Source organism: Heterocephalus glaber, unplaced genomic scaffold (genome assembly GCF_053883595.1).
Source record: "Heterocephalus glaber isolate CG9 unplaced genomic scaffold, H.glaber_assembly_v1.0 deba00001460, whole genome shotgun sequence".
In the NCBI taxonomy this organism is placed as follows: domain Eukaryota; kingdom Metazoa; phylum Chordata; class Mammalia; order Rodentia; family Bathyergidae; genus Heterocephalus; species Heterocephalus glaber.
In genome coordinates this window covers 11,228,187-11,255,152 of record NW_028258307.1, presented here as the reverse complement: position 1 = coordinate 11,255,152, position 26,966 = coordinate 11,228,187, and the positions used below count along the sequence as shown (strand labels likewise).

The 26,966-nt window shown below is 37.5% G+C and overlaps 1 protein-coding gene across 12 annotated transcripts in view; it reads right to left on the bottom strand.

Moving 5' to 3' along the window:
• Psd3 (pleckstrin and Sec7 domain containing 3) overlaps window positions 1-26,966 on the bottom strand; it is a 517,630-nt gene that overhangs the window by 243,826 nt on the left and 246,838 nt on the right. For 8 of the 12 annotated variants that reach the window (XM_087216715.1, XM_004848243.4, XM_021261216.2 and 5 more), the window contains 2 exons: window positions 2,290-2,484; window positions 2,097-2,177 (listed from right to left, as the gene is read on the bottom strand). In XM_087216715.1, coding sequence (XP_087072841.1) covers window positions 2,097-2,177; window positions 2,290-2,484 — 276 coding nt within the window. Of the gene's footprint in view, window positions 1-2,096; window positions 2,178-2,289; window positions 2,485-6,390; window positions 6,544-22,205; window positions 22,394-22,428; window positions 22,595-26,966 lie in introns of those variants that run through there. The other 4 variants (XM_087216720.1, XM_087216717.1, XM_013073418.3 and 1 more) reach the window with 4 other exon arrangements.

Genomic DNA, 26,966 nt, shown 5'->3' with positions numbered 1-26,966 from the left:
GTTAATTTATATAAATTTAAGATATTATAGTTATTTCCCCAAAAAATCACTTAATAGATGGCGATTCAATATCAATTTATGTTGATATTTTAATTTTATAAAATGTAATATAAAAAGTGAGAGAATAACAATAGGGTGGACAATATATGAAGAAAGCCTGGGGAAGTTAGGTAATTTTCTTATTATGACTAAATGTCAAGTATCCAGCTTTAAAAGGTCAGATTAAAAGAAAAAACCATCAAGTTTAATGGATGCTCATAAAAGGTGTTTTAAAACTTTACAAACGGAAGTGTTCTTTTATCACTTTGTTACATGATAATCTCCATTGACCAATATTAAAATTACAATATGTTACCTTATACATACATTCTGTGTATTTTATTTTACCTACATAACATTTAATTATTAACTTATTATACAAGTGGAACCATAAATTTATCCCTTCTATTATGGAATAAATGATATACAAGATTTCTTGTAATAATAGTAAATAGGCCCAGAACCACACACCACTCTAAATTAGAAGCACTAAGAGTATTATTTAGCATATATTAATTCAGATGACCCTCATTTGATAATGTAAATACATTGCCCTAGTTATGTGATGATAAGGGGAAAAACTCATTTAAAATATTCTAAGAAATTACTCTTATTGCTGTGGAAATTCTGTTTTCTTCCTTAATAGAGATTTAGTTAGCCTAAATTATACTGATCATGTTAACTTTTCATAACTTGTTAAACCATATCATAACACACAGCAAAAATAGAGATGTTTCCCTCTCTCTTGGCTATTTTCATTAGAACACCAATGAATAGCTTTGATTTAGAGAAAGAGCTGGCATAACCTAATCAGCTCCACTCCGCCTCCCAGGCCTCTGATTTGTGCAATTGAAGAATTATACCAGATGACCTCAGAACACTTCCAGGCTCTGATATTTTAGACGTAGTTTATAAACCTGCTGTCCAGTTTTACCTTCAGGAACTTGCAGGCATGTGCAGCACAATATGATGTGAAATGTGAGAATCAGTGTGCTTTAGGCAACTTCATTTAAAACAGTCAACAAAAAGCGGGTATTGTTAGAAACGATTTTACGGACACTTTCTGCTGATTATTATATTGACAATCATTTTTATTCCTTTCAAACATTGATTCCAAAATATCTTAAAAGACTACTTGGCAATTATAAGCAACTCCTTAGGAAAACATCTAGAATTTTGCAATCTAAACTGTGTTGTCTTTCTTAGCAAATCATTCAAAACTCAATCTCCTATTCAAAAAATTAAAAGGAGGGTTCCCAAAAGTTATTTGTACACTTATATCTACAACAGCATTATTTATAATTTATAAAATGTGGAAGCAATCTGTGTCTTATTGAAGGGTAATTTAATAGTGGGTATATCCATATAATAGAATATTACTCAGCCTTAAAAAGGAAATAAAGAAATCCTGCAATATGTCACAATATAGATGAACCTGCAAGCTACTATATGCTAACTAAAATCAGTCACAAAAAGATGAATACTGTATAATTCCAATTATGTAATGTAAACTCAGAGTAATCAAAACCATTGAGATGGAAAATAGAACAGTAGTTTCAAAGGACTGGTAAATGAAGAAATGGGAGTTACTGTTTACTAGATACAGAGTTTCAGTTTTATAAGATGAAAAGAGTTACAGAAATAGATAGTGGTGATGAATGCACAGTATTATGAATGTATTTAATACCACTGACTGTACACTTAAAATGGCTAAGATAGCAAATATTATGTGTATTTTACTGCAATAAAAAAAATTGAAAGGAAAACTCTCAAATCCATTTTTTTCTCCAGATTTGCTTTGCCATCATTCTTTGCTATGCCATCTGGACTTGGGTTTAGCATTAGATATAGATCAGTTGATGATGATGTGCTATTTCATAAAAAAAAACTTTATTTTTCTCTGCTATGCTTAGTTATCTATGATACCATCTAAAGTCACATAGGTAACTGAGCAGGTTAAAAAAGTAAAAACAGAGTCTAATTAAACTACAACACTTTCTCATGTAAGAATTCATTATTTGGCAGCACCAAAGAATAAAAGTGATGTTTAATCATACCTGAGAGACTGATCTAGTGTCATTCCTGTAAAATCAAAAAACTTCAAATACTCCTCTGCAACTAGTCTGCTAAATTCATTGCTATAAGAAAACAGAACAGACTTAGTTATTGAAGTGAAAACTTAAAATTCACACACACATGCACACACACACGATAAATTCAGATGGCCATGAGTCTTGAGTTAAAACGTACTTCTTGCCCAGGTGTTTGGCGACATCCGATCTTCTGAATCTGTCCAGTTGATAAAGGCGTTTGGCCAGTCTTTTAGCTGCTTCCACGTTGCTGCTGGTACCGTTACTGAGACTTTCTGCAGTCTCTTTTTCCAGAATTTGAGTACTCCCCATTTCAGAACAATCCTCTAGCTGTGTTTTTTTCACCCCAGCATTGCTATAAAATTTGATAAAAAAAAAAGAAGATATAACAATGGAAAAAGATTCTTCTTACATGTCACAAAGGGAAAGACCTGAATAAATTATTTTGACACTAAAGAACTAAATGAAAACTTTTCAATGAAATCATCATATTATGCTTAAAAAGTCATAAAAATATTTTCAGCTACTATATTTCAAAAGACTAACAAGGCAATTACCTCAATCTTAGACAAGTACTTCTCAAACATTTTGGTCTCAGAACCTTTATATTCTAAAAGAAGGGAGGACTCCAAAGAGCTTCTATTTATATGGGCTAAAGATATGTACCATATTAGAATTTAAAACAAAAATTCTATATATTATAAAATTATATATTCTATATAATATATTATATAGAATATTATATATTCCTTAAAAATAATAAACCAATCTCCTGTAATATAGCCTATTTTATTAAAGCATAACTTTCCAAAACAATATAAAATCTAATGAGACAACAGTGGTTTACATTTCTTACAAATTTCTTTTAATGGCTGGGTTAACAGGAAAACTGGGTACATTAACTTTGTAATAATATGTTGTTCTGGTTAGAGTACATTAAGAAAATTTGGCCTCTCACAGATATTCAGTTACAAAAAGGAAGGGTATCTTAAACAATTATATATATTCTTTTTTGACAAAACATGAAAATAATACAAATGGCAGTTTCTTAAAAGTTAACTGCAATATAGAAACTAGTTCTGGTAAAGCACCTTTTGTACTCTTACACTCATATCTATGCTATACTTTGAGCAGATCTTTTATCTAGGTTCACCTATTTCTTAGTACCGTGCACTGGTTATTGGTCTTGACACATTTCATTACACAATACTAGAAAAATCACTTTCTTTAATGTTACCGTCATCAACTTCAGAAGAGTCTGTGAGTATTGAGAAGCTGTTAAACTTTTGATGGTACACAAACTTTGAATTTTTACCAAAAGCTCAAATTTAACCCCTGGCTTCATATACTGTCACCATTTTCTGTAAAGTAATAGGCACAGTCTCTACACTTTTGAGAAAATGGTTGCCAATAACCATTGTTTGTTAGGGTTCCTCTCATGGAAAAGTGACTTTCTAAGAAAATGTGATGAGTTTATGGCCCCAACTCAATAACGTATGTGTGCTTTTCCTTGAGGACAAACAACAGGAGGAAAAGTGCCTTATTCTCACTTTATCATGCATGAAACTAAAAAGAATTCAGATATTGAAATATAATAAAATGAACTTGTACTGGATATTTTTAGGTGAAACTGTCCTTCACTGTCATGTGACTTCATGATAGTGACAAAATGGAACGAGGACAAGAACAGTTTGGTTCCACTGCCTTGATTTCTGCTAAGACCCAGACTGTTGCTTTCATGCTACACAATACTGACACAGTGAAAAAGAAAATAACTTTGCCCTCACAAACCTACTGAAGGGAAGAAGCCCCACAGGCCAAATTTGAGAAGCACTGCTCTAAACAGAGTTCACAACCTATAGACTGTGGCCAGCTCCAAGTGTTACCTTATTATAACACTAAAACCGATGAGGTTACAGGAATTTCCAAATCTTCATTTTTCACTCGGTGAAAAAGACATGTTCACATTAAAATAAATGTCTTCTAACACAATTACCTCAGAGTTTAAATTGGGACATTCAGGATTTTATGTAGTGAAACACATAGTAAATATTTTCAACTTGCAGGCTATATAAGGTCTCGATCACATACTCTGCTCTGTTGTTTTGTTACAACTTTTACAAATATGAAAGCTATTCCAGGCTCAGCTGAATCGGGCCCTTTCTCAGTCCCTTAGTTCCTTAACTTGGTCTGCACAAGAAATAAAGTAACATCTTACTGTCTAAATTAGGAGACAGAGAAGATGAAGGAACAGAGAGGATAAAGTTATTACATATGTAATTATAACTGTTACAAAATAAAAAGGATTAGCAATTTAAAGTAGCACTGCTAATGGGTACAGAGTTTCTTTCAGGTGATGGCAATATCATTAAGGTAGATAATAACACTAAACAACACAGACTGTACTAAAACCACTGAGGTTTATACATTAAAAAGGTAAATACATAATATTTGAGTGACTGGGTTTTTAAAAATTTGAAATAGAAAACTAGGTTATAAATTCATACATAATGTAATAATGATAAAGACCACTGTAGCAAAGGCAAACACGTGTAATATCTTCTCACTCACTTATTCCACTCAATTTACAACTTTCCATTTTTTGCGGTGATCCATTTTTTGCAGCTTCACTGTCACTGGAAATGCAGCTAGGGCTACATCGTGACCAGCTGGGGCACCAAGTAGCTGCAAAGAACTCACTTCCCAACCACCACTGACTTGCCGGCACTAACTGTCCTGAGCACAACTCTAAAAACACACTTCATAAGCATGAAGTTCATGAGCTGCCCTTGAAAGGCGGCTGTGACAGGAAAAGAGGGACAGGGTTCCAGCATGCCTTTTAGCAAAGGCCCATGTCAGTTCACACATTCCCAGCTTAGACCATGAAAGAAGCTCAGAGTATACAACAGGTGTCAACCAAACCCATCCTGCTGTAGTATGTTACTGCACCTATTAATAATACTTCTTTTTTAAAAGTCTGAGTCAAATACTGAACCACAGTCAATGTCAGAACAACTGGCATAAACTGGAATGGGCCCAGGCAAACCAGGAGGTATAGCCCTCCCTAACCAGTAAGCTACCTTGATTTTCTGAGAGAGAGAGATTTTCTGAGAGAGAGAGAGAGAGAGAGAGAGATTTTCTCTTGGAAAATCAAGGTGGCTTACTGGTTAAGGAGGGCTATACCTCCAAGAGAAAATATCTACCAACTGCAATAAATTGCTTCATTATGATGAAATCTTCATGAAAATACATTTAAATATTTTTTCATCCTGAGCCTACCTTTCTAAAGTTAACATTACTGTGCAGTTTTGTGAAAATTGAGTATGTATTAATGTCTGCATACCTATAATACGTAAACTCACAGTAATTTCGTTTCAAGAGCAATTCACTTTGTGTTTTCCCACAGAAGTGCTGGGATGTAAAATATTTACTCTTTGAATTGTCAGTTACAATTGAGTAATTTTTATAATTAAAAGAATATATATATAATCTCCATGGAATTGTGTTTCCATGTATTCCATGTATTCCATGTATTCTCTTCCTGTATATAGAGTAACTATCAAACAGTAAAAACAAATGTTAAAGAATTCCTTCATGATAAACTAGTACTTATTGCTCATATCTCAGGATCAATTTATGGCATATATTTAATCATTCCATGAAAACAATATGCTAATACCACACAGCTAGTTTTGTCTAAATACAAGAAGCTCATCCTTGATAAGTATATATTTGAAAACTGTACTGCTTAAAATGATGCTTACTTCTCATTCTACATATATGTCTCTTCCTTCTACTATCTTCCCCAGGCCAGTAGATTTCACCTATGTTCCTTATATGTATCAAATAGATGCAATTTTAAAACATATGTGCAACAAACTGTTCTGGGTCTTTCCTTAAAAAGAAAAATAAATAAACCAATAAAAGAGAAAAAGGAACTAGGCATGGTGATGCATGCTTGTAATCCCAGCAGTCTGGCAGGCTAACACAGGAGGATTGCAAGTCTCAACTCAGGCTGGGCAACTTCAGGAGATCCTGCTTAAAAACAAAAGATTTAAAAAAGGATAGAGGATATAGCCCAGTGTGACTACCTTGGCTTAACTCCCAGTACTGCAGGGAAAAAAAGAAGAAGAAAAGGAACAAAGTGAGACAAACACCACCATTCCTAGATGGCTTCATCCTATGCCATTTCATGGCTTCCAAGATTGGGTGAACAAGACAGAAAATGCTACTTTTGAGTCAGACAGCAATACAAACTCACCGGCAACAGTCAGACACCATGAAGAAACCCTCACAACTTTGAAGGCGAATGTGGGCCATACTCCTCCGGGAAGCTTGTTCCCAGTGTATTTTCTCCTCACAGCTCCGGGGTCTGCTGATCTACACTGCCTTCTAAGAATCTGGTGCTCTGTGAGGTCACATTACTATGACCTCACATTCTCAGCAGTGTTTACTGTTAGGGTGTTTGTAATGTTTTTACAGTCCCAATACAAACAGAAGCCGGGACACAAGGGCCACTGTATATCAAGGGAATTAAAAACAATACACCCCAGCCTTGCTGGCACTTGATTAAGCAGACTGGATGATCCTTCTCAGCCAGATAACACCCCATGCTGTTCCTTAATACACAAGACATTGTCCCTCCAGGCTGTTGAGTATTTAAGGCTTTCAGTAGTTTAGATGTTCCTTTATTCTCCAGAATTCAAACGTATTTCTCATTTTTTAAAACAACATAATAAAGTAAAATCCCTACCAGTCACCAAAATATAGAAAGAAAGGACTTCCCAAAAGATTCTCCCTGAGTTCTAGGAAATGCTTCACTGGGTCATGGGCTTCACTCTTCCAAGGAAATGTGGTAAAAACTTTGGTCGAGAAAACACTCCAACTCCAACATTAAATGAAAGGATCAGATCTTGAGTCTGATTACTAGGTCTTCTCATAACCTTTTTTTCTGTGTGTGTGTGTCGGAGATCAAACTCAGGACCTTGTGCTTTCGAGGCTGGCCGCGGAACCACTGAGCTAAATCCCTGGCCCTCATAATCATTTTATCATATCAGATTCCTAGATTTTCTGAATAAAAGCAACAGAACACCAAGGTATCTGAATGTTGATAAGCAAAACATAGTATTTAATATAACAAATATTGCTCTGTGTGTGTGTGTGTGTGTGTGTGTGTGTGTGTGTGAGACTGGGTATCCCGTATCTTGCCTGGCAAACTTATCTCCTGAAACATTTGTTCTAAATTTAAGGAATCTCAATAATGACGTTCTCTGACCGTCAATCCCACAGTCTGTTTCACAATCAGACTCCTTCTTTGACATATTGCTGTGATTTCTTTCGTATTTCAACTACTTTTCCATAGTTTTACCAAGACTTCCATTTGCCTATGATCTACCAAATCTTCCCTGTCCTTTAAGTACAAACTGACATTTACCATCACAACTGCAGTAATATCAGACTTTGCAAAACTCCTACTCAAGATAAAATGTTTATTTCATGGCATGTCAGACAAGGTCCTGCACAAGCAGACCCCAACCAACTTCTCCTTTAGACTTAACTGCTGCCACTCCCCTCACACGTGAGCCACGCAGAGATACAAGCTGCGCACCTGGCCTCTTCCACACCCTGTTCCCCTTGCACTCTCACCACCCCCACAGGCACCATACTCAATTCTGCAAACTTGTGTCGATCCTACAGAGCTGCGAGCTGTGACAGCTCTCAGAAGCATATTCCACCCAGCCAGCACCTGACCTCTACCTTTCTGGAAGCACTGCCTTTGACAGATCCCCTCACTCTCACCTGCCCCTGCCTGGATTCGCACCTTGAATCCACAGCACAAATGTAGGATAAAGACACTCAATTACCACCTATGTAGAAGTCCAAGACAGGAGCAATCTGCCTGCCACTTCTTCCTTCGCTGTCTTCTAAGCTTTACTGTCAATAATGACACGGAGCAGTAACTTTCTCACTCATTATGACTAATCCTGGAAACTTCTGCTTGAGCTGACACCAACCAGCATGTCATAGTAGATATAGTCCCTTAGTTCCCATTTACTTTGAACTCACATTTGTAATTTTTAAAATTTTTATGAACGTAATTCCACTTTTTTGATAGAAAAAGTACATAAAGGCTTTTAACAGAACTCACAGAAAATACCAATTTCTTTTCCCCATTTATTTATATTTTTATTAGTATATGTTTGCAATACATAATAATTACATAATCTTGGTAAGTGCAAAGGAATTGAAGTTATCCCCTGTATATTATCAGACCACAGTGCAATAAAATTGGAGATCAATAGCAAAACAAACTGCAAAAACTTCATAAACACATAGAAATTGAACAACACACTTCTGAATAACCAATGAGTCACAGAGGAAATTAAAGAAGAAATCAGACAGTTCCTTCAATTAAATGACAATGACAATACAACATATTGGAATCTATGGGACACAATGAAAGCAGTCTTACGAAGGAAATTCATAGCAGTGAATATGCATATTAGGAACACAGAACGAGCCCAATTAAACAACCTGATGCTGAACCTCAAGCTTCTAGAAAGAGAAGAGCAGGACAAACACAAAGCTCATACAAGGGAGGAAATTATAAAGATCAGAGGAGAAATCAATGCAACGGAGACTAAGAGAACGATACAAAAAAATCAATGAAGCCAAGAGTTGGTTCTTCAAAAGAATCAACAAAATTGACAAACCTTTAGCCAACTTTATCAGAAAAAGGAAAGAAAAGGCCTAAATCCATGCAATTAGGAATGAAAAGGGTGAAATTACAACAGACTCAGCAGAAATCCAGAGGATCATCAATAACTACTTTGAGAGTTTATATGCAATAAGATGGAAAACACAAAAGAAATGGACAGATTCCTAGACACATATGAATTACCAAAGTTGAATGAAGAAGATCTAAAAATTCTAAACAACCCAATATCAACCAATGAAATTGAAAACATAATTAAAAACTTAGCAACCAAGAAATGCCCAGGTCCTGATGGCTTCACCACTGAATTCTACGAGACATTTAGCGAGCAGCTACTGCCACTACTGTTTAAACTCTTCAATGAAATTGAAAGGAAAGCAATACTCCCAAATTCATTCCTGGAAGCAAGCATCACCTTGATTCCCAAAGCAGAGAAAGATCCAACCGAAAAAGAGAACTATAGGCAAATTTCACCAATGAACATAGATGCAAAAATCCTTACTAAGATACTCGCAAATAGAATGCAGAAGATCATCAAGAAGATCTTACACCCTGATCAAGTGGGATTCATCCCAGGGATGCAGGGATGGTTCAACATATGCAAATCAATCAATGTAATGCACTATATCAATAGAGCCAAGGACAAAAACCATATGATCATCTTAATAGATGCAGAAAAAGCATTTGACAAAATCCAACATGCATTTACCATAAAAACCCTACAAAAAATCAGAATAGATGGTCTCTACCTCAATCCGATAAAAGCCATCTATGAAAAACCAACAGCCAATATCATACTAAATGGTCAAAAACTGAAATCCTTCACACTAAAATCAGGAACAAGACAAAGATGTCCACTATCACCACTCCTGTTCAATATAGTTTTGGAAACATTAGCCATGGCAATTAGACAAGAGAAAGAAATAAAAGGAATAAAGATAGGAAAGGAAGAAGTCAAATTGTCATTATTTGCAGATGACATGATACTCTATATAGAAGACCCCAAGAACTCCACCAAAAGTATTCTAGACTTAATAACCAAATTCAGTCAAGTAGCTGGATACAAGGTCAACACACAAAATCAATACCTTTCCTCTACACGAATGACAGACTCACTGAGAGAGAAACAGGGCAAACAATTCCTTTCACAATAGCATTCAAAAAACTGAAATACCTAGGAATCATCCTAACAAAAGAAATCAAAGACCTCTTTGCTGAAAACTATAGCACTTTGAAAAAAGAGATTGAAGATGATATCAGAAAATGGAAAGACATCCCTTGCTTCTGGGTAGGAAGGATCAACATAGTGAAAACAGCCATACTTCTGAAATTGCTATATAGATTCAATGCAATCCCGATTGAAATCCCAGCAACATACTTCATGGACCTTGAGAAAATAAGAGAAAAATTCATTTGGAACAAGAGACCCAGAAGAGTAAAAAAATTCCAGGTAACAGAGACATGGCAGGGGGTATTACAACCCCCAACTTGAACGTATACTACAAAGCTACAGTGATAGAAACCACATGGTACTGGCAAAGAAACAGACCTGAGGACCAGTGGAACAGATTAGAAGATGCAGAAACAACTCCAGACACACTCAGCCACCACCTCTTTGACAAAGGAGCCAAACACCCTCACTGGAGAAAAGATAGCCTCTTTAATAAATAGTGCTGGAGAAACTGGGTTTCAACTTGCCAAAGATTAAAACTAGACCTATATCTCTCATCATGCACTAAACTAAAATCAAAATGGATTAAAGATCTAAATATTAAAACAGAAATGCTGAACCAGCTGGAACAGAGGTTAGGTAGAACTCTTGAAGACATTGGTGTAGGAAAAGATTTTATGAACAAAACCTCAGTTGCCAGTGAACTAGCACAAACAATCAACAAGTGGGATCTCTTCTTGCTAAAAAGCTTCTGCACAGCAAGAGAAACCACCAGCAGTGTGAAGAGACAAGCCACAATGTGGGAAAAAGTCTTCACCAGCAGTCCCTCAAACAAACATCTACTATCTCAAATCTATAAAGAACTTTAAAAAATCAGACCTCCCAAATTTAAAGACCTGATCCAAAAATGGGCATCTGAAATGAACAGATATTTCTCACACAAAGAAGTAGAAATGACAAATAAACATATGCAAAAAATGTTCAACATCACTGGTCATTCAAGAGATGCAAATGAGAACAATGCTGAGATTCCACCTTACTCCAGAAAGAATGGCTGCTATCATGAAATCAACCAATAACAAATGTTGGCTGGGCTGTGGGGAAAGAGGAACCCTACTCCACTGCTGGTGGGAGTGTAGACTGGTGCAACCACTGTGGAAATCAGTAGGGATATACCTCAAAGAACTAGGACTGGAAGTCCCATTTGATCCAGCTACTCCCCTTCTGGGAATCTTCCCCAAAGAATTAAAAGAATCATACCACAGTGATATATGTGGACCCATGTTTATAGCGGCACAGTTTGTAATAGCTAAAACTTGGAAGCAGCCCAAATGCCCACCACCTGGAGACTGGATCAAGAAAATGTGGTTTTTTTATAAAATGGAGTACTACTCAGCCATCAAAAATGAGAAATTAGACACATTTATTGCTAAATGGATGAACACTGAGGTGATACTCTGAAGTGAAATAAATAGGACACACATGTGTAAATACTGAATAGTTTCTCTACTGTGAGAAACTGAAAGTGTAAATAAGGACTAAAAGGTATAATAGATAATGTGAAATATGAAGAAAAGGGGTAAAGGGGAAGGGGAAGTAGGAGGGGTAGGGGAAAGAAAGAGGGGAATGGAATTAATACGAGAAAATGAAAAAAAGGAAACAAAGTCTTTGAAAATAGGGAGGGATGGAGGGGTTGAAGGGAGGGCAGGGGAAAGGGAAAAAATAAGAACCAAGAGAGTATGCAAAGGTGCAAATTTCCAATGATGAATGTCATTATATTGTACACCTAAAATGTACCAATAACAGGATATACAAAAAATAATAATAATAATTACATAATCTTGGGGAACTGCACACACACACACACACACACATATTCACAACACATGTTAATCATTTTTACTGGGGCTCAAGACTATGGCCATGTGCATGCTACACAAGTGCTCTACCATTCAGCTGCATCCCAGTACTTTTTTTTAATTTCATCTTGAGCGAGGATCTCACTTTGCTCCCCAGGTTGGCCTCAAACTTAGAATCTTCCAGCCTCAGCATCCTGAGTAATCCCACATCTAGCTAAAATTCTTTATATTTTAATTTAATTGTTTTTAAAAAAAAAAACTAAAATAAACAACATCAAAAGCCCAGGCTAAGGTGTCCACACTCCACTACCCCACAATTATAAAGTGTATTTTGAGAGCTGATTCTAGAAAACAACGGCCACCTTGTTCAAGTTTATACATAAACAACGCAAAGGCAAGTCAGAGAAACCCCGAAGTGTGGGTAGCAATGACTTCAGATGCAAGGGAAATAAAAAGGCCAGAGGGAACAGCATGACTGCTTTGCCATTCTTCAGCCTGAAGATACAGACATGGAACTCTGGAACCAAAAGATGACAAAGTCAGTACATAAGCAGTTTTTTTATGGCTTTGTTGTTGTTGCTGTTTTGTTTTGTTTTAGTACTAAGCACTGAACTCAGGGCCTTTGCTCTGGGCCACACCCCCATCTCTTTTTATTTTTATTTTTTTTATTTTGAGACAGGGTCTCACAAAGTGGCTAAATTGCCCAGGTTGGGCTTGAACTTGGGATCCTCCCATTTTAACCTCCTGGCATACTAGGTTACAAGCAGGAGCTACAACTCCTTGAATGAGAATCAAGAAGAGTTCTAAGTGCATCATAAGCAAGATACACATAAAACCTTGAAGCATAAGTTGTCTCTGAGAAGGAAAGGAAAATCTTATTGGCCACCATCATGCCATTTTCTTCCCAGGCACTGGAGAGATGGTGAATAATCTAATCCTGAAAGAAAGAGAAATAAGGGATTATTCAGAGCCACCACAGCCCCTTCAGTGGTACCACTCACCTAGTAGCATCTAACGCTGGTTCGGCACTGAGGGTGAACCACTCCTGGGCTAAGTGATTCCAGGACTGACTCAACTCAGCAGTGAGATTCATTTTACAGATGGGGAAGCTGAGACCAAGAACTCAATATAGATAGTGGGATTGCAGTACTCAAGTATTTATATGAGGTACTACTAATCATTTTGCTACTGCTATTCATCTATTCGTATTGATTACTGTTTCAGAACATATTTATATGCATATTATACCTATGATGTGCACACAATGTTTTTAGGTACCTGGGACACTACAGCAAACAAAACAAAGTAACAATTTTTATATCACTGGGGCTAAAAAGCAACAATAAACATAATAAATGAGAAAATTACATATATGTGCTATGGAAAAAAGCAGAACCTGCCCAGGAATGATGCAGCACACATGCAATCTCAGCTCCTTGGGTGGCTGAGACAGAAGAATCATAATCATAATTTGCCTACCTGGGTAAATTAACAAAGCCCTGTCTCGAAACAAATGTTTAAAGGTTTGGGATGTAGCCTGAGCAGCCTGAAAATGCCAAAGGGTTCCAGTTGGACTGTCCAAGTTCGAACACTGGCTCCACTGGTGACTAGTGTGGGACACTGGGTATTCTCCGAGTCTTTTTCCACTACAACATGGAAGTAGCAGTACCAGTTTCCCAAGGTATTGTGAAGATTAAACAAGAAGATTCATGCAAAATGCTTTGGTGCAGTGTGTGGCACAGAGTGAAAAATGTCAGCTGGCAGCACCAGATCCATTTTCATCACTACTACTGCTACTACTACTACTACTACTGGCCATATTAAGATGATGACTCCGCTATTTTGAGGATCACATGAGGTAATAGAGCTGACAGCCTTTTATTAAATATAAACTGCAATCTAAATGCTAGTTGGCTTTCAGCAGGAATTTGTATTTGACTTTTATAAGGACAGCCACATCAAACAAACCCACTTTTGAAATTCATGTAGGATACTTTTCCTACAAGAAACCACATCTTTCTTAGGATTTAAGGTTTTAAACAGGAGAATAAAACCTAATTGTCAAAGCACCTAACAGCTATTTCTCTGTTCAGCACAGAAGCCAAAATCTGATCTTTACCATAAAGAACTTTAAGAAATGTCGGGCTGGGGATTTAGCTCAGTGGTTTCGCTGCCTGCTGCACAAGCGCAAGGACCCAAGTTCGATCCCCGGTACCAAAAAAAATGTCACCTGGAGGCTGTGCCCTCCTCTCCCGAGGATACCTTTTCAGTCTTCCTCATTTTACTCAATGCTGCAATCATTGTCCAGAAGAGGGCACCAACATGCAAGGCAGCAGTGCAGACCAACTAAACTGACCAAGTAACTGCTACAGTCTGCATCTGTCTCTGAGGCACCGATTCCTAGCACTTGGATTTTTCACCTATCTAAGGGTTCATACTTCTCTGGGAAAATAAAGCAAATGATCAAAATTTAAATTTTTTGTGTTTTGGACTGTTTCTTTCCTTATGCTAAATTGCAGCTCTTTCAGGTCAGGCTACCATCAATAAAGCCACACCATAGTTACCTGAAATGATAACTTGCAAAGGACCCATTACTAGATGTCCAGTGTGATGACTGAGCAAGAAGAACAACGCAAAAACATTTAAATGTTCATTACTTGCACAGGAAACCCTATGCAAAGTAGGATCTGTGAACCCCAATTCTGGCAGGCAAGAGAAGAGGAGTGAGTCATTTGCAGTTTGGCTAGCTCATTTTCTTGGAATGCTCTTAAGATATCTGGATACTGTCTTCTGCCCACATGTATGTCTGGCTGAATAGACCTTAGTGTAACTCACAGGGCATCAGAGGCTGGGCAGCGCAAGGCGATATGAAGAGCCTTACTTAGCAAAAGGGGCTAGGATCAGCCAGTGAAGGAAGGTGAGAATTTTGGCATAAAACCAGCAATGGATACCCCAGAAAGTAGGCAATTTTTATATGGGTAAAGTCTACCATTTTAACACTGTAAAGTCTGTTAAACAGTGTTTTTATCATAGAGTTGGTGTATTCATAGGAATCCTTCCTACGTCTGCTCAGCACACCGATGAAAGATTCACCAAAAGTCAGCCAGGACCACCCTCCTCTACCTTGCAAGCAGTGGCTGAAGTATAAGAAGATGTGTCTTATTTCAAGTTGAGTTTTTGTTATCGTTGTTGTGGCATATTTTTAATATTATCAATCCATGCTAAAAGTCTCAACAGAGAATTTATTTTTTCAATATATATTGGAAATCACAGCTCTGAGGAAAAAGCATGCAAAAGTTAATTCATTAAACATCCATATTCTATCCCTAAACTTAAATTACAATCACTCAAATGTATATTTGAGAATGAGAATTTTTTTTTTTTGGTACTGCGGATCGAACTCAGGACCTTGGGCTTGCAAGGCAGGCAGGGGAACCACTGAACTAAATCTCGGCCCCGAGAAAGAGAATTTAAGTCTGATCAAAGTCCTCCTTCCCACTGAGCTTCTAAATCTATGATCTAGCCAAGAGTATCAGGTAAGTGCTGCTCTCCTGTTGCTCCCCCTGCCTCTTCTTATTTAACTCTTCCATTTTCTGGGGTAGAAGAAGCTTTACAGGCACTTTCTGTTGTTGTATGCTGTCCCAATTTTAACCATCTGTGTCAGTGGCTTTTGTCCTCTCTTCAAAGTCTAAAAGTCTTCAGAGTCTAAAAGTTTCTCCTGGTCTGTCCTGTAGCCCAGGCTTTCCTGTACCTGGTTTGTGCGCTCTGGGTGGCACGTCTGCTCTGCAGTTCCCCCTTCTGGCTGACATACTGACTACATGGCCACCTCCCTCACTCTGCAAATAACTTCTGTCCTCTGCACACTCTGCATAGTTTCTACCACAACACTTTGCAAAGCTCCTCTCCATAGAGTTTTCCCTAAGTGCTACTTATTGCAGCTACTCTGAAAGCGGATGTGTTTGAGATACAGACATTTGCTTGGATTCACTTAACTAATTTTGTGCACAGTTTTCTCTTGGTTTGGTTTTTTTTTTTTTTTTTTTTTTGGAGAGCTAGAGACCAAACCTAAGGTCTTGGGCATGCTAGGCGAGTGCTCTACCACTGAGGTGTATCCCCAGTCTATGTGCAAATTTAGACAAATAATTAGCACCCTAGCCATAATGCAAACATAAGCTCATCCCCTTAGAAAATAAAACCCCTTAATTCTGTCCCCTTCTGCTTTCATCTCTTTAAAATATTTCATGTCATCTGGAGACAAATCAAAAAATCGTCATAGCGGGCTGTGGGAATAGCAGGAAGTGTTCTACTCTTCACTGTCCTTATTGATTTTGCAAGAATAGCCATTAACTAATGCAAAAATAGCCATTTTTTGTCCTGCTATATTTTATAATCACTTCTAAAATGTCTGCTGTGATTTATTCTAAGCACTTCACATCTATTCAGTCTCCTTAACCCAGACAGATACTACCATAGGATATCCCCATTTTACAAAGGCGGTCACTGGAGCATGGGAGAGGTAAAGTAACTTCACCAAGGTCACAGTGCTAGCAAATGGTAAACTTAGGACTGAAGATCCTGGTGGGAGGTTACATGGTTTGAGCTCTTAAACAATATGCTGTATGGTCTTTCTTCTGCTATTGATTATCAGTGAATACTTCATTCATAACCTGTATGTAGAAACAAACATGTCTGCTTTTCAAAGTATATTCATATGAGTAAATATGTTCATATGGCTGCATAACTAAGTGTACACAAATTTGAAGAAATTCCCTGCCAATTAAAGGACATAATGTGTATCAGACATATCTCTACGTGCTAGAGATGCACTTGTGTGGTTTTCTCTTCTAATAAAAAGAGACAATAAATCAAATACAGGGTCCTTCTATCCACTCTTCTTCAACCTTTTACAAACATTTACTGAATACAGTTGAATCTCCGTATCTATGGGTTCTGCATTCAGATTCAATCAACCATGGATTGAAAATATTCTGGGAAAAAGTTGTATCTGTACTGAACATATATAGGCTGCTGTTCTACTTCCTACATTGTGCAGTATAACAACCACCAACATAGCATTCATATTGTACTAGATATTAATTAGAGATGATTTAAAATATAAGGGAGGATGTGGGGTTCTATGCAAGTACTACACCATTTTATACAAGAGGCTCAACCATCCTCAGATTTTAGTATCCATGGAGAATCCTGGGGCCAACCCCCCACATATACTAAGGGATGACTAGAGCTGCTATGAGTCACACTGTTCTAGGTAAATATCTGGTGTTTACTGAAGCATTACCAGACAGAAGTCCTAGCTTTCATGAAGCTTATATTTACACAGAGGCAGTGATACGTGTGTGCGGATAAATACAGCTGGGGAAGCAAAGTGGGGAGGGTGGATAGGGGTTGTTGTTTTATTCATGGCACAGAGAAGACATCTCAGAGGAAGTGAGGGATACAGGTCTGCAGGGTACCTTCAAAAGAACATTTTAAACAAACACAAAAGTCTGGGCAGTTCTGGGTGCAGTGAGTTCAAGGGACAGCACAGAGAAACCCCCGATAGTACCAGAGAAAGACACGTGGGAAAGAGATGGAGCTAAAGAGGTGTCAGGACCTGGGGCCTGAGTTCACTTGAAATTCTAAAGATGTCACTCAGATGCCCCCAAATCAACTTCCAGTACTCAACATCCACTGTCAACAAAGCGGGCTATTATCACATGTCTCTCGGGCACACCTTAGCTCCCAAGTTCGTGGACTGACTCTCAGAACCTCTACTTCTGCACAACTCTCCCATGATCCTCAGCATCACCTCACAGCCCAGACTCCATCAGTCACCCACTGCATTGTGCAGCAGAAGGATCTATGACATACTCTCTCCAGCACTGTCCCCTGAGGGCTGGTCTGTGACTATAATCAACACCTCAACCAATTTCCCCGGAACATGCCTAAAAATAATAATTAGGATGCTTCCTCTTGTAAGCCTCCACAAAAAAACTGAAAAACCTACACCAAAAAGCTGGACATTTCAGTTGAGTTTTTTTTTTAATATTCTCCACTTTATGGAATCTAGATGCTCTAATCAATGGAAACTCTTGCCAGTGAGACCATTGAGCTTTGGAGGAGGGAATCTTTAATCCTTAATATCGAAATTAAGAAAACTAAAACCGTGATTACTAAAAAAAAAAAAATAGATTATATATATTAGCATAAAAAAGTACCACTGCCAATTTCCAATATTTGTATGTTCCCAAGCATTACATTTAAACCAATTTCTTTCTATCTCAATTTACTGTATTTTAAAAGTTATCAAATTTTAGGGGTCTTTGTATCACCCTCGTTTGCCCTTTGATGCCACACGCTCACCTCCTAACATCAAACCACCTGCAATAGGAGGAGAGACTTCCGTTCTTTCATGTAAGTTAGATTTGTTAACTGCTTGCTGACTGTTTTATTTTGGTATTTTAAAATGAAAATCAGGAGATTTTCAAGGTGAAAAGAATTTAGTGGCATGAGTTGTGACAGACTCAGTTATTGGACACAAGACAGGAAAATCTGTTCTGTGAAAAGCTGAGCTGCAGGGATTACCAATGATTCTCCCCACTGAAGACAGAGGATAGAAGGAAGAGAAGAAATGAGGGAGGGAAGAGAGCAGGCCTTGAAAATCAGATGGAAAGGAGAGATACCACATCTCTGACTTTCCAACATGTGACAAGCCCTACTGTCATCTCATTTTCATGACAATCAGAACACCCAGTCTCTTCACATGAACTCTCAAAAGCTATCCTTCTGGAGAGATGAATTACAAAAAGGCAACCCTTTGATAAGTGTTTTAGAGAAAGGAGTCCCTGGCAGGATTGAACAGCTGAACAAGAACTCAGGCCATGCATACATCGCAGATCTTCAAGTTGGTCCAGAGAGTTTCAGTTGTAAGTAGGACAGTCACCAGCCTCTACGCTGTGTAGCTTTAAGACAGCAAACTGCAGAACTCTCAACCGTAGATCACTTAACAGCTTAGGATCACAGGAAAACAAATGATGCCCATAACAGAACTCCCACCTCCAAGTCCACTGCACACTGTCTAGAGCAGAAATGACAAGGATGATACCATGTGAGAGTCAGCCTTCCCACAGGGCAAGCTCAGTCTCAGCAAACACTTGAGCAATTAGTTTTCAAGAAAACTAAAAAGGACACAGAGAGACTAGGAGAGGAAGGGAGATCACCTCCAAAGACCCAGAAAACTGGTAATGAAAGAGATGGTGTCAGAGTTGGTGCAAACAAGCTTTCACCCCACACCACGAGCTTTCTCCCCACACCACGAGCTTTCTCCTACAAAGGGAGGGGACCAGGCAAGAACAGCCAGAGGAGCCAGTGAACAGAAACAAACACTTCTTTTCCTGGCTTTTTTTTCCCTACCAAACATTCCACCTAAATGAAGCACAGGTGGTTACTGCTTTAACAAAACTATATAAAGACATATCATATTTCATTAATTCCTAGACAGACATATTTCTTTGTTCATATTTCAAACTCTTTAAAATTAGAATGTTTTCCATGCCCCAAACAATATAAGCCCTGTTAGCCAGGGAGCCTTCAGCCATTCCTCACATGTGTGCAAAGGAAACTTATATTGTTGGTTTAATCCTTATTTAATTGACGTTTACGATGTCTTCAAAGACACTGTGCTATGAGTGGGTATGGAGACAAAAGCATCATGTATGTAGAAGAATAGCTAAAATGATTCTTTATGTAAAAATCTGAAAGTTTAAGAATTATTATTAGAATTTAAAGTCTTAAAAAGCATTGTATAACAGTTCATTGGTGGCATATTATTTTGTAGTGGTACTTAAAATATTAACTTATTTTCCAATTTTGGATTAAAAATGATACAGCTATGCCTATTTGTTTTTACTATTATATAGTTGCCTTAAAATTCTGTAACAAATTTATTTTTAAGAAGATTGAATCCTATTCCTCTATTCACATATAGATCATGGTAGTTAAATGATGATGGCATAAAGTTCTTTGTTTTCTATTTCTTCTGTTTTGGACAACACAAATTATTCTGAAACTCTGGTTTTTCTATTTAATTCTAGAGGTTTGTGGCCCGCTCCTCAAACACAGCCAAAACATTACAGAAATTCTCTCTAGCCAATGCCTTTTAAAATATTATTTTTCAATGTCGCTAAATGGAAATATTTTTAAAGCACTGTGTTTTCCTTAATGCACCAAGAATATATTTGAGATATTAAATTTAACTTTTCCCTTTTCAAAGAAAATAATCATACCATGTTCCAAAACATTAAACTCTAAAATTATCAGTAACTATTTCTCACAGGAAAAATTAAAAAATAAATGGAGTCTTCGGGAATTAGTTAAGATCAGCATTTATAATTAATGCCTAATGAAAACTCTTGGATTTTTCCTAACAAAAGGAATAATATTGTTTTCTTTTTCTGAGCAGTTCCTGTGAAAATGAACAATATTTCACCTGCTAATTCAAACACATAATACTATTTTAGGCCTGCCTCCCTACCGCCCCTTCTCACACACACACTGAGATCTAAAATGTCCTCCCAAAAAGCTCAGGTGTTCGGGGTGGGAGCTTTTGGAAGGTGATTGGATCAGGAGGCTCTAATTTCATCAGTGGATGGAGATCATAAACTGATGGCATTGGTGAGAAGAAATGGAAATAGGAAGTGTGGCCTAATGGAAGGAAATGATCATGGGTGTGTCCTTGGGGACTGTCTGGCCCCTGGCCCCTTTCCTCCCTGGCTTTCCCACCCTCGCTGCTTCCCAGCGGCCATGAGATAAGAGCCTTGCCTGTGCCATGCCCTTCCCACCATGATATTCTGCCTCACTTCAAGCCCACAACAATGCAACTAGGTAACTACTGAACAAAACCTTGAAAACCTAAGCCAAAATCAATCTTTCCTCTTTTAAGTTGTTTTCCCAGGTGTTTTGTCACAACAATAAAAAGTTCACCAGCATATGCACACAACCACATAAACCCAATAACAAAACAAACCTCCAACTCCATACAGCCTTTGATCTTCTCTACTCATGGCTTCAAATAAATATTTTTATTTTCAGGCATTATATACTCCATCACTTAAAGCTTTATATTTTGGGGACAGGATAACCAAACCACAACAAAAAGTCTTCTAGAGGACAAATAACATCCATACTATAAAAATATGAATGGCAAGTAACATGAATTTTCTTTAACTTCTTAACCCCAATCACTATGTACATTAGTGTTCCTGGGAAGATGTTAGACTAAAGATTTAATAGTCCTCCAGAAAGAAGGGAGTTTACTTTGTTAACCTCAATAAAAGCTTGCTTTGTCTTTTCATTAAGTTTGGTGTACTACCCATTTACTTCCACTCTATTCTACATGGAACCAACCCTTTGTGAAACATGCATTCAAACTTTTGCTAAGCTCTTTAAAGCATACAATATGATGCTTTTTGTATCACAGAAACTGTGACCCATCAGAGGCCACAGGAATGTCTTCAGTGATCTGAATGTGATAGATGACCCAGACTGAGTGATTGCTCAATGGGACAGTCCCTTGCTGGAGTGTGCTCCTCATGTTCCTTTAGCCCACGTTAGCTGGACAAACATACTCTTAAAAGCACCACTCTACCTTTGTGAGACAAAAGTGTAAGAGGAAAGTAGAAACATGGTTAAATTCAACTTTCAAAACGGAAAGAGTCAATGATCTGCCTGATGTCTTATGCCAATATATCCTATGCCCCGTGCCCTTATCTCCCCAGCAACAGTCTCTGCTTCCTGATCCAAATGCTACAAGATGTTAATGTCACCCACTTAGCAAATCCCTATCTGTCACATGAAGCTGTGTTATCTGACATGGACCTAGAAAACAAGTTGTATTCACATTCTGTGACCTTCAGACATTTCAGAATGAAATTTATCACAGAAGCATATTATACTGACCACACAAGTATATTAACTCCATATATACTTCATCTTTCATCAAAAGTAAAAACTTCATGTCAGATAACAAGTCCCGATATTTTACAGTTTACAACACATGAATATTTGCTTGACCACCCTTCTGGCTTCTGCGTCACTTAACTCTTCCCCTGGCATACATGCTCACTCAAAAAATGATACAGCAAATTAAACAATCAGCTCTATGAATTCTTATTTAAGCTTCATTTTCTAATTATGAGATGATAATAATGTAACTCTACTTTTGTAAAGGAAGGAAGGAAGAAACAAAGGAAAGAAAGAAAGAGAAAAGAAAAGAACAAAAAATGACCATGCCAATAGCTAGAAAAATACCCAAGAAGCCAAGATAAACATACCAGCCTGAGACTGCCACTTGAAGGACACACTCCTTCCTTTGCTGTCTGAAGAAAACAGAATTCACTTTGGTACGATTCTTAAAATTCATTTTTAAAAATCTACTTTAACTATAGTCAATTCATGCAGAAAGCCTTGAATTCGCATTCTGAATCTCTATCATCCTAACAAGGGCTGATAAAATAAAATCTAAACATCCTGTAAATCAATTCTCACTGGTCTTACCAACAGATCTTTAACCCAGCCACTTAAAAAGAAGAAAGTACAAAAGTCAAGCGGCAATAATAGCAAAGGTGTAAATTTTCCCTTCCCCTGTCCCCAAGAGGTGCCAGAAGTTCTGTCCTACAGGGGATGAGACCGGTACAGGAGAGCCTAGATTCTGCAACTGGCTGCAATGCAATGTCTCCAGCTCCAAGCCACCCAGGGAATGACGTTTCAGCACCTTGTCACAGTGCTGTCACATGCTAGCCACTTCACAGCAGCTAACATACTTTCAGAAGTAACCCTCATTGATAGCATTTAAAACTCGCCAAAATTTGGGGGAAAGTGCTTGCAAATCAAGATGCAGCTATCTGCTCACCCTTCCTGCTTTATACTAAACACACACATGCAGGCATGCACACACACTCCTATCCGTGTTCACTGGGCAGAAGGCATAGAAAGCACTATAAACATAATGGAGAAAGAAGTAGTACTTAGATTAAGTTACTTTCCCAAAGTCAGAAAGCTACTTACATACAAAATTGAAAGTAAACCACACTTGTCTTTAATCTTAAAGTGCTCTCCAAAGTAAACAACCCACTGCCTAACATAGACCTCAAATGAAAAGAAGAAAGGTGGGGCCGGGGATTTAGCTCAGTGGTTCCGCTGCCTGCCAGACAAGTTAGGTCCCCAGTTAGATCACCGGTACCAAAAAAGAAAAAAAAAGAAAAAGGGCAAAATATCTAGATAACAGAAATAAAAATTGTGGGTTTAAAGGCTCAAATAGACCTCAGTTTCCTCATCTGTAAATAATGAGGATAATAATATCTGCTATGAAGGGTTACAATGAAGATTAGACAAAATCGGTCACTCGAAATCCAAGAAATGCCCAAAATGCTTCGAGTTATAGGAATTCCATAATAGTTTTCCTATACAACAAGGGATCTGCTGGGGACTTTTATTTTGAATGTTTGATACTTTACCTTTTGTTGTAAAGAGAAACATCTTTGTCAAGAGAATTTTTTTTAGGAAGTTGTGAATATGACAGCTTTCTTCTGTTATCAAAGTTTAATGTGGTCATATTGGCTCACCAAAAAATATACCTTATACTCCCTACAATATACTAGTACTAAAGAAAAGTTTTTAATTTTTGAAAAAATATAAAAGTAATAAAGTATTAAGATTATATAAAGCCCAGAAACTTTTAGATACTTTCAACAACCAGCAGATCTTACTCTTCTTTCTAATCCAACTCTGTTCTTCCAGAGTTCTGCTACAACTAGAATAGGTGTTATTTTCTTTCTCAAAAACGTTCAAATTCCTACAGAATAAAGTTCAAACTCCCTAGTATGGTGTCTATTGCACCATTCTCAGCATGGTGTTCTTAGATTTATTCCGACCGACTGGCCAAGTCTCAAACTTCATTTGCACTATATTTCTCCTTGGTACATTATGCAGCCCCTTTGCTTCAAGTGTCCTTTTTCTTTTGCAGTATATCTGAATCTGTTCATTGTTCAAGGCTCAACTCAAATGACTATAAGGTATATAATAAAGACTTGGTTGGCATGACTTTACAACATAATTGTACCATTGTTATTCCACTAATAGTATACTTCTTTAATTTTGTCTTGAAATAAAAATACTATTTCATGAGTTTAAAGTTGCTCTAAAGTTCTAGAAAAATTTTAAATATCATTTTATAAACAAACTTCTCAAAGGTTACCAATTTGCAGAGCCTGATGTGGAAAAATCTGCAACCACTTTCTCTCAGAAAGCTCTGGAGATGCAAAATCTTAGTAGTTGTCTATCGAGTGAATGAGGCCTCTGGATTCCATTGACTCTTCAATTCCATGGACTGGCAGGCTTTGGATTGTATAAGTGCTATTTATTGTTGAAATGTGTTCATGTTCTGTTTGGTCTTCCCATTACAAAGGTTTAATGTACTATATCTAAAACAGATCCACTATGGGTGAATCTCGTCTTCCAGTAAGTTTTATAGACCAAAGCTCCCAGGCATCTCTCTGAGCTACTTACCAGGAGGATATAGAACAGATGTATAATGTAACCAGAAGAGTAACAGAAATTATCTTCTGCCATACAAACCAGGGTAGAAATGCCATAAATATTAAAATACATTTTGACTATTATACACACCATCAATCAATTTCATTTGTTGACTTTTGAGCCAAATTTTAAAAAGAAATAAGTTAACCAAAGAACTCCATGGCTGAGAAAGGACAAGAAAGACTGCAGCCAAACTCTACTCTAAATTTTACTGCTTCATAAGGCGTAGCTTTCTCCCACTGCCTGTGGGCGTGCAGGTACCTGTTTCCTGCTGCAGGATTCCTTAACCATTCACTCGATGTTTTCAACTTAAACCATGTCTGAGGACACAGCATAATATCTTTGGGGAAGGCTACTACCATTTTTCAATTATAGAAAGCATCTACAGAAGCCATTTACTGAGGAAGGAGTTATGCTGAAACAATTGTACATGGGAACATGGCAAAAACCAGCAGCAGATACTCTGCTTCCTGTCAAGAGTTACCAGTTACAGAAGCTGGGTGAAGGCAAAACAACTTAGTGGCTAAAAGTCTAGGTTCAAATCTTAACTCTTGACATTTGCTAGCTGTGTGAAGTTGGGAAAGTTGCTTACCATCTATGACTCAGTTTGCTCATCTGTAAAATGGAAAGAGTGGTGTCTGAGCCAAGGGCACACAATAACCCAGGTATTACTATCAGCCTGGCTCTGAAGCTAAGAAGCTGCATGACCTCAAGCAAGTCACTTACCATTTCAGCTTCCTGACCCAGAGAGAATTAAATCAGAGTCCTTATGAAGTTCCAGGATTGCTCTGAATTTAAATACAGCACCATATCAACCTAATCTGCCCAAATTAGCAGTCTGAGCTTGCTTAATCTTATTAGCCATATAGTAACTCCTCATAAAATCAGTTCAATCACCCTGCAGCTATCGTTAATTCTCCAAGTCCAATACTTAGTGAAACATGTATGACAGCTGGCTTCCTCCTAAAAACACCAGCACGAATAACTGAGATACAAAAAATAAACCAAAAACATAGTCTTCCAATAACATCCAGTTCTGAGTTCAGAGTTCATAATTTATAATAACATAATAAATGTGATATTATGAAAAACAGAACTATGAGAAGATAAATTTGAAACTATATAATTTTTTTTCACTGCTAGAAATAATTTCAAAAACGGGTATTGTCCACACTCACAAGGCCTTGCTTTCTTTTGCCAACAAAACAAAACCAAATCCTAACTTCTTGTACACACTCCTCCTGCCCCCACCCTTTAAATGGCTTTTTACCCTCTAGCTCTTTTAATATGGTCTTTATTACAGGTGTTTTTGAATTTTATGAGCCCACATGCTATTTCAGATGCTATAAAAAGCTCAGTGGATGCATTACTACACCCGCCAAGAGTGTAGAAATTAAAATATAAAAACATAAGGTATCGGGTTATATTTTCTTCACATCTAAGATTGCATAAAGTTCATCTATGAATTAAACTACCTTTACAATGATTCAAATCTCTGTGCTCAACTCCAGTGAACAGAAGAAGCCTTTTCTTCAGTTCTACTTAAGTTTAGATACAAGTAAAATAGAAATTTTTCAGTCAGACATAGATTGTCTCTACCCCCTTTCAATTCATCCAACTTCCCACTCAGCATCTGCCAATCAAGGTGGCTCCCTGCAGTGTCTCAATTCACTGATAAGGAGTGGAGCACTATCCTCCACCCCTTTCTTAACCTTTAACTTCCGAAGCATTTATTGAGTCACTATTTGTATGTGAGAAACAATGGTCATCGAGGCAGATACGCTCTCTGGCATTGTAATTTGAGGTTACAGTTGAGTACTATGAGAGACAATTTTAAAAACCAATTATAATAATGTTATTTTAAACAAAGCACAAGATGCACTAGCAGCATCCAGGAGGATACGTAAGCATGTCTAAGGAAATCAGTTTTCCAAGAGAAAGTGGCACTGAAACTGACATTCGGTACCAGAATGCTAAGAATAAGGGGGAAGCAGGCAAGTCTGAAGCAAAGGCCAAGACATTTTAAAAACCAAAAGAAGCTCTCTATGGTTGAAGCTAATGAGATGGAGACAAGGGCACGCACAGGACACAGCGCCAGCAAAAGATAATGCTATGGGTAAGCAGCTACCTCATTACGAAGGCTCTTGCTGACATCACCATCAATGCACTTTCCATTTCATTTCTCAACTTACTATAATAACATGCCAGTTTCCATTATCAGAAAGCAATCAGACAACTAAATCTGTAGTGTGCTATAATAGCAGGTATGATATGTTAAATGGAAGAATAACGTGGATTTTCTAAAGATAATGCTTTGACCAAAAAGACTAAATGACAAGTGAAAGGTCCAGGTTCTAATTTAGAGAAAACCATTTGAATCAAGATGGGTTTTCTAGAAGCTTAATTTACCAATATTTGTTGTATAAGTCACCAATGCATTCTGATTAGTCAACATACTTATTACTGACAAAATACAACAGTATAAAACATGTACTACA